Source organism: Micropterus dolomieu, linkage group LG15 (assembly GCF_021292245.1).
Source record: "Micropterus dolomieu isolate WLL.071019.BEF.003 ecotype Adirondacks linkage group LG15, ASM2129224v1, whole genome shotgun sequence".
In the NCBI taxonomy this organism is placed as follows: domain Eukaryota; kingdom Metazoa; phylum Chordata; class Actinopteri; order Centrarchiformes; family Centrarchidae; genus Micropterus; species Micropterus dolomieu.
The window spans coordinates 16,462,042-16,475,201 of NC_060164.1; the positions used below are offsets into that span (position 1 = coordinate 16,462,042).

Consider the following 13,160-nt stretch of genomic DNA (forward strand, 5'->3'; position numbering starts at 1 on the left):
TCCACGTTCCCATTAAAACCCCCACATACAAACACTACGAGCTGAAATCAACGTAAGCATCGCGGGGAGGGGTGACAGTCGTTAACGGGAACAACACATGTTTAATTAGGGTTATTGGTTGCATTTGAAGCAATAAGTTTTACTTCCAATCAAAGTTAGAATGTTAACAAATCAGACAATGCAAAAGCAATTTATTGATATTCCCAAAGTTACGGTCTTGACTGGTCTTGAAATAAAATCCAGAGTCCTCAATGTCCGAGACCGAGACGAGACCGAGACAAGACCGAGTACAAATGCGGTCGAGTCTGAGACAAGACCAAGACCATCAAAAAGTGGTCTTAACACCAAGACCGGTCTCAAGTACTACAACACTATTGCGCGCGCAGGTATTTTCTGAAACAAAGATGTAACAACAAAAATGTTTAATCTCCTGCCAGGCAGCTAGGTGTATTCCCAAACCCAGTTCAGTTCCTGGTCAGTATTTCATTCCCACTTAATGGCAGAGATGCTCACAAGTCTTTGAGCTATTCAAGTCAAGTCTCAAGTCTCTTGTGGTTATTACGAATGTTATATCACCTGCTGTGTTCAATCCAGGTTGGTTATAAAACAGCATAGCTATAAGGAATACTGTAACTGTAACCTGTTTTTCATTTACAGAGCGCAGCCATGTAATGTACAATGCAATTATTGATGGTTTATTAAATACTGTAAGTCAACACACTCCCCAGACTCTTAAACCCAGTGTAATGTTAACTAAACAAAACTGTAATGTTGCATAGTCAACAATAAACCTGCAACCTGTTTTTAACTTACAGAGCACAACCATGTAGCCTAATGTACAATGCGTCTACATTATTATAAGATTATATACACACAACCATGTAATGTGCAATGCAATCAAGGACAGCTTAAACTACTGTAGGTCAACTCATCCCCCACTCTCAAACCAGTGTAACATTATAACTAAATAAAACTGTAAGGTTGCATGATCAACAATAAACCTTAAACCTCTTTCTAGCAAATGGTAATAATTAACGTGATGGCAGCCAGCGGGACGTAAATGATTACATTAATCGACTACCACAAGTTTGGCAAGTAAACAAACGCTCATTCATCTTTTAATAACGAATGACAGTCGGAGTTAACCTCTCTGAGTCTCTAACTCGAGTCCCCATCTCTGCTTCATGGTACTTTCTACTTGTCTTACAGATATGAACAATACAATGTGTACTTTATATACTGATACACAAGAACCTGACCATGTTTAGAAGGGTCAATCAAAACAATATATACCTATTATTCTGATAGCTTCTGTTGGTGACTATGCTAGAAGTGTTTAGCAACCAAGCAAACTGCATATTATTACACTGCTAGCAGAATTCAACCAGTGAAAGAATCCAACAAAATGTGATTGGAAATTTTGCAGCTACAATTCAATATAAGGAGAACTTGCATCTTTTGGTTTGATCTAATCTTCATCTTCTAATCTTCATCTTCTTAAACGACATAATTTCTCGTCCTTGATCAGGCTAAAAAAATACCTATTGAGTGACTGTTGACTATTTTGTTTTTATTATTAAATTTATTTTATGAATTTGTCACTGCAATACTGATGCACTGACTACAGTTAAAAACACAGAAGCGAAGTTTAAAAATTGTAAAGTATTTCTTTCATTCGCTGGCACATGATATTCCACCACTAGCTTCCCCTTTTCTGAAGGTATTGATTTGAAACAAGGCCATTGCCTACAGTTCTTTTGAATAAAATAGGTGGAAAAACTTTTGATACCCACACAATAGTTCATGCATTCAACCTTCACCCTTTTAAAATGCAACCAATTAAAAAAAGTAGATAAGAGACACATACTTTCTATTCTTAAATGTGGTTGCCGCTAAAAACACAAACAGCCCCAAGCCTGTTGAATAGACTTTGCTCTTTATCCGTTTGTTTTTTCCACATTACCATGCATTTCAGAGATGTATACTCAACATCTTACAGTATAGCTACTGTGTACATACTCCAAAGCTTGGCTCTCCTCTGTAGGAACACCCCCCTTCTGCTGCACCAAATTAGCTCTGGCTCTCCTACCATTCTATCTTCCTAATTCAAGAATGTGGCTTATTAGGATTGGTCATGGTATTCCAGATAAGTGGATTAATCTATAAGTAGTTCTCCAATCATGTATGTGTTTACTGTGTATGTGTATTAGGGTAGGTTTCACCCTGCATTATTATCTTGAGTGCTGCAGCAGGGGGGTGCACAGCTTCGGAGATTTGATAGGACTATTTGGCACAATATTGTATGAACCCAGAAAGCCATGGGGAAGTGATTTTATTATTCTAGAAGGCTTTTTAAAGGGAGGAAGCTTGATGTAGAATGTCATTTGAAAATATCACCCGCTGCATAAAGGTATAAATTTGGCAAGAGGTTGGAATAATTTCAATTCCGTAGTGAACATGACTGAGCAGACTTTGTTGCTTCAAGTTTTTGTCCATGTGTTTGTATTCACATGCGTGTGTGTGTGCACGTACCTTACTCCTCAGTGCAACATATGTTTGTGCTCTGATCGCAATATAGGACCATTAGCACGGCGAATGGAGGCACTATTCTTTATCTCTGTTTGGTTCTGCCTTTTGTCTTCAAAGCGGACTCTTCACATCTTTCTCTCCTGCTGCCACAACTACCACTTAAAGCTACACATGCACATACACACCCACACAAATACACACACACTTGTGCTTGAACACACACATGCAAAACTAACAAAACAGACTCTCTGTGATCCCTTTTAAAAGCTTCCCAAAATGAGTGCAAGTAACTTTTATTCCACGCACTCACACACGCACGCATGTGCACACTCTTTCTACTTCACACAGAGTATATTCTCTCAGAGCAGATTTGCATACTTATTTTGATGTTGCTTGTTGTTTATGTCTCCGATTGCAAGGTGTGACCCACTTGCTCTGTTCATTTTGTCGCTATTAAAGGAAAGCCTCACCCTGCTATTTCTTCACCAGATGGATACAGGTTTTCTAATTGCTGTAAAACTCTTACAAACAAGTAAGTTGATAATCATTCCTCAAAGAATTTAGATTAGAAAAGGCTGTACTGAGAAATGATTGTCACACCGGAAGACTGGATTCCTTGCATGGATGTAAATCTCAGCCCTACCTAAACTCTTCACAAAACATACCCAGATTATGATACAAAGAAGAATATGAAAATGCAATCAATGATTTGCATTAAATATCCCATACTGTAGCCTCAGGTCTTCATTGCCATTTAATTGCTAATTATTGTGTGTATCTGCTCTTCGGAAACAGCCATGATTAAAAATGCCACAATATCACATCCTAAGGTTGTTATCTCTGATTAAAGTGCACTTTTTAACCACCACATTAGTGAAGGCTCAGGGGTATGCATATTTAATAAGAAAGCTATCCCTGTTTTGCTCCTGGCAACAGGTGCATAGTTGCACAACTGAAGTCAGGCAACACAAGGCGGGTGTGAAACCCTATAGCACTGTTGACATTGTGTCATTGACCATATGTCTTTTTCTTTCTGTCCATCTCTGATTACATGAAACGTTAGCAGACACCAACTAACAGCAAGCTGCTTGAGATTAAATATCTTACAAGATGAAGGCTGAGCCATTTAAGAAAGAGAGATATGGGAAAATGCTGAATAAGCTGCATATGGTTTCAACACATGGTACCAATTAATTTAGCAAAGGAAAGTGTTTTAGTTTCTAAATTGATTTATATTTGTGATGCACACCTCTCCTGTGGAATAAGGTCAGCCGGCAGCTATTGGCAGCATAAAAGATCTGCGGGCGAAAAAGTATGTGTGGTTCACTAACTTACACCATTTCTCTAGTGGAGGTTTCTGCTGTGTATCCTCCCTGAAACTCCCTCTCTGTCCTCCTATTTCTATTTTCTGTTCTTTTTTATAATTATGTTTTTTCTTTTCTTTCTCCTTTCCTAATATCAGAGCTGTTCCTCAACCAACTGTTTCATGCTTTTCTTTTCTTCCATGCTTCTGCTCTGCTTCCCTCTGGCTCCACTAACCCCTGACCCCTTCAGACTGGCAGTACGAGGGTAAGAGGTCAAACATCTCTTGTCTTTTTTTCCTTTTGTTTTATTACATTCCTAAATTCCCTTTTTCTCTGTCTCATTGTCTTCCCTTCTCTCTTTCCTGTTGAAAGACATTTAATCCTGAACAATCCTCACATCAGCTGCATAGCGAGCTGCCTTTCAGCACCTATCCCGCCTCACTAGACACCTCCCTTCCTCCTGTGTCCTCCTCTCCACCTTTCCTGCTGTCCCATCTGGTGCTGTCTGTCAAGCTGCCACTACCTGTGTCCCATGTGCTTGTACCATATAGCTGCTGTGACCTCCATCTGTGGAGCGGCTCTCGTCAGTGCTCTGCTCTGCCACATGCTTTGACCACCCTGTTTGTCTAGTGTCAGTATCGTACAGTTCATTCCTGTTGGTGTTTGTGCAGTAGAAGTCATTGATGCCACTTGCTGTAAAACGATGTGTCAACGTGACAGCTTATGGCATGACAGACAATAAAACAACATTTTGAGGTTTATTTCCTCAGACCAATGAAATATTTACAGTGTCAGTGATTGTCATTGTCTTTTGCAATGTTTTTTCTAGCATTGCTTTTGGCTATATTCAGGTATTATGGTATATCAGTTTATCATCATCAAGTAAATGTATGGAAGTATTGACAAAAGTATTGTAAGTATTGTACTCATTCTGCTGAAAAAAGGGCCCCTGTCACTGCTACACAAAATCTGAATTCATTTTTTGGACCTTTTTTTTTTTAAATATGTTGCTTTTTTGTGGAAATATTGGATAATTTTACCTCTTTGGGCCTCAAACAGTCATTTGAATGAAACTACCTGAGTCGTTTAACACCGGTGTAATCTATAACAATGCGATGTATTTTCTAAGCTTATGACATGCTTTGTTTTAAATCTAACATATGTAAATAACTATAGCTGTCAAATAAATGTATTGAAGTACAATATCTCCCTCTGAAATATCATATTATAAGTAAGTAAAGTCTCAGAATTGTTTTTAAGTACATGCTTAATAAATGCACTTTTCACCACTGCTGTATATCAATACTGTTTAGCTTCAAAGCTAAATCTATTTGCAGTCATTTTCATAAGCTGCCATGAAGCACAAAATACTGTTGGGATTACAAAGTAAATTATTTAAAAATGGTAATTGAGCTTCTTTTATGTTAATTTGCTTTTCCTTTATGCCTATGCAGAGTGTAAGCTGTCCCGGCCAGGCCCCCCTGCAACCATAGTGACCATTGATGAGGAGAGCCCAAACGGTATGTACCAAACAACTGCCCGCCTATGCTCCTCACTTATTTTTTGATCCACTTCATTCTGTATTCAAGCATGGTAAATGCTCTGCATTCAAGTGGCGTGGAATACACTGTTGGGATCATTTCTGTACTACAGTGAAAGTTAATACTTCCCCTATTGTGACTGATGTCTCTTGCCGCAGGTTGGTTATAGGGGATCTTTTGTCACACATATAGGAACATTTTGTTTGTATTTTAAATTAAAGACAAACAAACTGGCTGATGTCTTGTGTATATTTGTTCTGTTCTCCCAGGGGTGGGTGGGTGTGGGGGTGTGGGGGTGTCTCTGAGTGAGTGAATACGGATGGTGTTTGGCATACAGACTTGACATGGGGCTCCATTAATGAGCAGTCTGCTCACCTCGCGGGTTGTCTTTACTGTGGTATACCTGTGCTACGGCAGTACAGGAATCACTGATGCGTAGAGCAGACACTCACCTCTCGAGTGGGTCAGGTGAAACTATTCGACTCCTCCTTTTCTCTTCCTTCTGGCCTCTCCATCGCCTGCACCCACTTCTCGGCTCTCTGAAGCTTTCCTCTCTTTTCTTCTCATGGCTCTGCTGCTGTGAGCATTTGCCATCTGCATTTTGTTGATGACTGTGTGTGTTCATGCGAATATGTGTGTGTATGAGTGCTGACTTTGTGCTTGGAGAGGAGCTATACGTTCATTGACGGAATTGAGAAATACGTTTCCCTAAATGGAGCAGGTGTGCGTTTCTCTCACTCAGTTCTCCCTGCAGATATTAGTATTGCAGGTTAATAGAGTTGAATGAACAGCTCTCACTGAAGACAGAATTTAGAGCTTGTTTATACAATCAGAATACTTTTTCACTGATGCTACACTTCACTGCATGTGCTCTGAGCACTGCTTTGTGGGTGAACTTTTGTGAAGAAATTGCGTGTCTGCACATATGCATACAACTAATGTGCATATTTGTATCCTGCGAGTATGATTGGGTGGCTCTGTGTCAGATGAGGCCGCCATTCGTCAATGCAATAGCCTCCAATTCAGGCTGTCATACTGTCTCACCTACTCCTTCCTCTCTGTGTGTGCAGCTGTGATTTGGGGCTTTGATCGATTGCCGGGGGAATGTGTGAGATGGAAGTAGCCAAGCCTGCATCCGAAAGCCTCCCTCGCCCCACATGTGCTGATGCTCTGTGTGTGAGGGATTTGCGCTAATCTTCCTCATAAAGCACTCATTTACCTGGGATATGGGTCTCTTCTGGCTCTGCCGTCCCTTTATTTATCTCTCCTTGATGAAACAGCCCAGAGCTCGTCCTCCCCATAATGGAATGTAAAACAGGCAACCCGCCATTATTGACCAAAGCAATTATCCTTCTAAATGTGTTTCATCTCTTCTTTTCTGTCACACAGAAACCATACAAATGGCACATAATAAGATTCCATCTTTTCTGAACATTTGCCTTTATATTCATTCATGTCAGTGAATGGGAAAGCAAACAACATAATCACCTGTCTGCCTGGAGTTCAGAAAAGATAGACAAACTAATAAATATATAATGCTTGGCTTCTCGTAAGGACAAATTCAACATCAGGCAGAAGAGCCAAGATGCATAGGTTCCCTGTGGAAGAGGTGTGTTGCTCAGAAACATGATAACATTTGCACCTGTTAAGGCGCTATATTTTTATCAACACTTCATTCATTGATTGTGTGGGGTGGAATTATATTTGACTCAATGAACGACAAAAGACCTTGGCATAGACATTGTGAAATAGGCCAATTTTCTTTATTGTATCTTTTTTTTTTTATTATTTTAGCTTGCTGTGCATTATTCTTAGAGGTTTTCAGTCAGACAGTCACAGTCACTATGGGCTTGCAACCTAGTTGCTCAAATGAAGCTTAAAATGTTTAATTTATCCAAGCTGCTGCTTCTGCAGACCCACTGACAGGTGCCAGACACAACACATGAAGACTCATTCACTTGCAGAGTAGATCTCTATTGGGAAGACATTTTCCATAGTCTCTTATGGTTATTCAGCCTATGAGCTAAATCCAAAAGCGGTTAATCAGATTGAAGAGATTTGTATCTCATAGAATAGGGGCAGCTAGATATGAGGAAAGAGGGTGTATATTCACATTGACAGAACACTTCCTACAACAGCAGTGGGAAATCAGTTTGTCCATAAAAGAGCTAGCTTTTATCTTGTCTCTTCAAATTCATGATTTGTATCATATCATCATGTATGCCTGAAGAGTGAGGATCCTCTCAACCCTCTGCATATTGAACATCATCTTATAGGAAATCAGAAAACAGTGTTGCTGAAGGGCTTTATAAAAAAGAAAGTCAATTTAGCATTATTTTATATGGTGTATCTGCCAAGGTGGATTTACTCTAAATGCTGATAAATCATTACATCTTGAGGAAGGCTGACCTCCACTTGACTGAGGCAATCAAAGTAAAAAAATACTCCATAAGCTAATGATGCAGGTAATCGTATTGGTCACTAAAAAATGCATGCTTGACGTTAAACATAACCTCCTGGATAAACCTAATGTTCAAAACAAGTGGTTTGATGGGTAATCGAATAGATTCACCAGTGGTTATTATATGTTAGCACAGTAACTCTCAGTTAGAGCCATGGGTGAGTTGTTTTATATATTAAATTTGTAAAAATAGTTTGATGTTTAATTTTTTTTCTTCTAAGTGAAGTGTGAGACCGTTGCAAGAAATGGTCTGGGCAGTGGTCCAGCTATAGCCACTGCAGTATACCTGGATTTAGAGTAATTTTTATGGCAAGCTCTGATTGATTCATTAGAAGCCTCTCATTAAGGCTACAGTCATCTGCAGTCTGAAAACTGTGCAAAAGAAAGATGATAAAAACTTCATATTAGCACCACAAGCTGTTAATATTATGACCTAGTGAATATCTCTGAGCAGAATGAGACACATTATCAGCTTGAATGCACTCTCCACATTAAAGGTGTGGAGATTATTTGATGGTAATTTATGGTCTTTCATGCTTTTATTAACATCTACAGTGGATTCATGAAAAAATGAAAGAAAACTCTATATTTAAATAAGATAATGATGAAAATTGATGGTGTTGGAGGGGCACTTCAACACAAAGCACTTCTTATCCTTCCATCACTTTAAGTCGTTTGGTTGTTACAAGTACTCATACAAAACATTCATGTTATGGAAAGTACACTCTTTTGGGAGGAAACAATATCCTTGTCTGGCCTCTGCCTCTTCACACTCATCTCTGAACTTGCACCAAAGTCAACCACACAAAGCTCGTCTGACCGAGAAAGAAGTCACGCCAGTCTGTAAGAAGACAAACAAAGTGAGCCCAAGTGTTTCAGCCATTTTCTCTAGTCTGTTGCAAGGTCCTTGCTTTCATCATCTCATTGGTATGTTGGGTTTAGACTCTGTGCTTCTGTTTTTAGACCTGAGACAACTGGCTACAAAGCCGCCTTGACACAGCATTAAAAGATTTGACAGAGTTAAAATGATGGCAAATAGAGAGTGCAGATGCTAAATACCATGCAGTTTGTTTAAAGGTCTCTCATCTTAGCCAGGATGACTCTCCTCTCGTGCAGGCTTTCTTCCCATCCATAATACCAGGTCCTGTGCCTGCAGCATTCAAAGGGCTAGGAGGCAGCTCTGGAAAGTGGTAAATGTGTTAGCAGGTTTAAAGAATTAATGAGATGAGACAACCTATGTGAGTGTTTTTCTCAGACACCATGGACTCATTAGCTTCTCTCCTTAAAGTTAATTCAATCCCTCACACTGTTTCTCTCCAACGATCTTGTCATTAGTTCGATCATACTCTGCTGCTTCATTCCTTTACATCAGTGGTTCTCAAACTGTTGGCACGGCCCCCTGTGGGGGAATAGTGCCCGGTGGCATGGATGTTGAGCAGACCTCTGACCCAAGCAAGGCTATTTTGCTAAGCTGAATCAATTTGTTTATTTCAATTGCCCATGTTGTTAATGATTGAAAAAAATAAATCCACTTTTGCTGGAGTCGGCGAGCTTAAACTTTTTTCAGCTTCTAAAGGGGCTACTTCTTTTTTTCTGTATTTAAGACACAACGTCTAGCCAGTAAGAGCTTGATGTAGTCTCTTCATGCTTAGGGAAGACCGGGGATGGTTAAAACACAGGTTAGTTCTAACACGTCCAATTTCTCCAATCAGGAACAAGTTAAGAATCACCTGATTCACTCTGCACATGCTCAGTTTAGTCCTTATTCCACATGGGAAAAAGTAGCACCCTGTGGCAGGCACAGACAATTTTAGAATTTTGAAAATAATAAAGTATTTCTTTTACTTCAATTATTTTTGTTTTTAGTTGTCTGCTATATATTTAAACTGATCAAACTTAAATCACTTGTATTGTGTGTCTATGTAGATATGCAAGTTGTCAGTGCTAATATTTTAGTTTTAATCTGGAAGGTAAGCTAGTTCATGGCTACAAGAATTTGGGTTAGTTGTAACAACAATGGAAATGTTATGTCTGTCACCGCTTTGACAGTGGAAGACAAACGAGCATGCACGCAAATAGTAATAGTTAGTGCACATTTGTACATTTTGTTATATTGCATTATAATGTTCACTACTATGTAACTACTATGACTGACTTTTAGCGTTGGCAGATCGCCTTGCTGTTCAGACTACACAACTTGCCGTCTTGTGATGGGAGTCTTGAAGTCATTGACTGATCGGTGACAGGGGGTCACACACTACATGAGCTGACAACGGTTGTGTCACCCGATGCGGGTCACCAAACTATGTTTTGTCAAGAAAATACATGTGAAATGTGATACGAGAAATGATGTGAACCTACACATGAAACCGCTGTTGTTTGTTATTATAAAGAAAGCAATTATAAAGATTAAGAATATGGGTGAAAGAATGGATTAGCACACGCAGGTAGCAGTTATTGTCTGTGCAACAGAGAGAGCTGGAGGTGAGTAAAAAGTGTTTTCCAGTGAAAAAGTAGCTGCCTGCTCTCATTGGCTGGATGTGGATGTCGAGTCGGCTGACTCTTGCAGATATTTGGCATGTTAGATATCTGGCTGGCGTCTGCGATGCGTCAAGGAGCCGTTTTGATGCGTCGTTGAGTAGTTCACACATAACGACTGCCGACCGCCGATTGATTTACCTCGAACACAGCCTGATGGTCGCCGGGCTTTCTCATATTCCTTATTACATGATATTGGATTTCCCCCCAGGGTAGATCATAGTGTTACATTTCACCACAGGCTATGTTAGAACTAAGCCAGACTATGGGGTGAATTGTAAGATTTCACTCATGTTTGAGACCATGTGTTTTCTGTCTGTGTTGCAGAGATAACTACATCATATAATAGCAGAAACATGTAACTAGTTTGAATCACATTTTGAACACACTGGTTTAAAAGAGATCCAAGATACAGACAAAAATATCAAATGTTACAACCATCCCCGGTCTCCTTACTATATGATACATGATTGATTTGTATGCACCTGTAGAGGACCATCACCCTTAAAATAATAAAATGATTAATACTTTAACAAATTGTCTTTGAAATTGTAATGCTTCTTTTTGGACAGTGGATATTAAATCAGAATCTAAAGTTGATGGGAACATTTTAAAAACAACTGCACTGGCTGGAAATTAAACATGTGGTTCACATTTCGGTCAGTTTTCTTAATTAAAACTGAACTTCCTCAGACCTACCTGAGAAGTCTGTAATTTATATTCCAGTAGTTGCCCCTGAAAGCTCAGAGAGTAGCCCAACAGTAGGCTAACACTCCAGTAAGACACCCCCAGCATATAGCACTACACCTTACTATGATGAATCTTCAAACACCTATAGTCCTGAATTCCTCTGGTTTCAGACAATAGTAGTTGTCAGCAGGGGAGCAAATTGATGTATGGCACTTTCAGTGTAGCCCTGTACAAATAGCGAGGGCATAATTTGTAACCCTTTTTCCAGGTGGGAGGGAAAGTCTTGATCCCTGGCTCAAGAAAAGCACAAGGCATATTGCTTTATCATTTGCCACAAGTGAACTGTTGGCTGCCTAGCTGCCTTTTGAGTTGATACCCAGAAATTGCCAGGTGTGAAGATGTGCATTCCAGGCAAAAACCTGATGCATCCTATTTCATCACTAAATAATAAAATGAGAAATTTAACCTCTATGATATGAGTCTCTCCTCTCACAACAAATTAATTGTGTTACATTTAGGATGTGGTGATTAATATCTCAAAACAACATCATGAACACACTCAAAAAAACAAATATTGTTGTTACTCATGTTACTCAGCAGCCCCAGAACATTCATTGCTGTTTTTATAACAATGAGATAATTGTGGTTGTGGTGCATTCCCTGCTTCTTGTTGAGTAAATTTTCCGAAGACCTAAATAAATATTACTGCAGACACATTCAGTTGGGCTGAGAACTCAAGGAGTTACATTTTTTTGTGAAATAGGAAGACATTACTACTGCCTATTACAAATGGATATATGCACTTCACTGTACTACTTCTCTACACTGTGTGGGATTCTTCAGAAAGTGATGAGAAATATTTTCACAATCCGCATTACATAACATGTGTTCAATGCAGGCCTGATGAAGACTTGCATTGCTTTTGAATATTGAGCCCGGCCGAGGAGAAACGTGTGAACACATGGCATGCCAACACCAAATCTAAATACTTCCTGTCTGGGGATATTTATCCTTTCTAGATCTATAGTGATTCACTGTCCAGATAAGGTTATTGATCACCTGCTCCATCATGACCTGGAAAAATCTGTGTCATCATAGTACCCATAAACTCCTTCACAAGTACAACATGACTCAATTTGAATATTCAGTTTAAATGTTAGTAAAGATGTAAATATATTAACACAGACAGTGTTGAGACTGAAAGTCTGCTCACTAATTAATCTGCTCCTGCTGTTAACTGTTCCTGATAACTGCAGAGAGGTTAGCTTGTGTTGGCTAGCTACATGGCAGGAACAGACAGTTGTAGTATCCGCAAACTGTTTAGTCTATTCCCATGGCCTTGTCATTCGTAACCAGAGCCTGTCAGCAAACACAAATGGAGAGCTCAGATCAGTTTGAAGAGATGTTTTTCAGTCTGTCCCTTTATGTGATCACTGGATTCGCAGACAAACAGATCCAAATAGCTATGGAGTCAAAACAGGTTTACCTCACTTTCTATAGGACTGTTATGACTGAAGACAGCATACAGTGCCTTGCGAAAGTATTCGGCCCCCTTGAAGTTTTCGACCTTTTGCCACATTTCAGGCTTCAAACATAAAGATATAAAACTGTAATTTTTTGTGAAGAATCAACAACAAGTGGGACACAATTATGAAGTGGAACGATATTTATTGGATATTTCAAACTTTTTTAACAAATAAAAAACTGAAAAATTGGGCGTGCAAAATTATTCAGCCCCTTTACTTTCAGTGCAGCAAACTCTCTCCAGAAGTTCAGTGAGGATCTCTGAATGATCCAATGTTGACCTAAATGACTAATGATGATAAATAGAATCCACCTGTGTGAAATCAAGTCTCCGTATAAATGCACCTGCTCTGTGATAGTCTCAGAGGTCCGTTTAAAGCGCAGAGAGCATCATGAAGAACAAGGAACACACCAGGCAGGTCCGAGATACTGTTGTGGAGAAGTTTAAAGCCGGATTTGGATACAAAGAGATTTCCCAAGCTTTAAACATCCCAAGGAGCACTGTGCAAGCGATAATATTGAAATGGAAGGAGTATCAGACCACTGCAAATCTACGAAGACCCGGCCGTCCCT

The 13,160-nt window shown here is 39.5% G+C and overlaps 1 protein-coding gene across 4 annotated transcripts in view; it reads left to right on the forward strand.

The window, feature by feature from the left end:
• The window catches only part of LOC123983872 (protocadherin-15-like), a 225,915-nt gene that overhangs the window by 75,457 nt on the left and 137,298 nt on the right, over positions 1-13,160 (forward strand). For all 4 annotated transcript variants that reach the window (XR_006828318.1, XM_046070298.1, XM_046070299.1 and 1 more), the window contains exon 4: positions 5,288-5,353. Coding sequence is in view for 3 of the 4 variants with exons in the window: in XM_046070298.1 (XP_045926254.1) it covers positions 5,288-5,353 (66 nt within the window). In the remaining variant the exon portion in view is untranslated. The remainder of the gene's footprint in view (positions 1-5,287; positions 5,354-13,160) is intronic.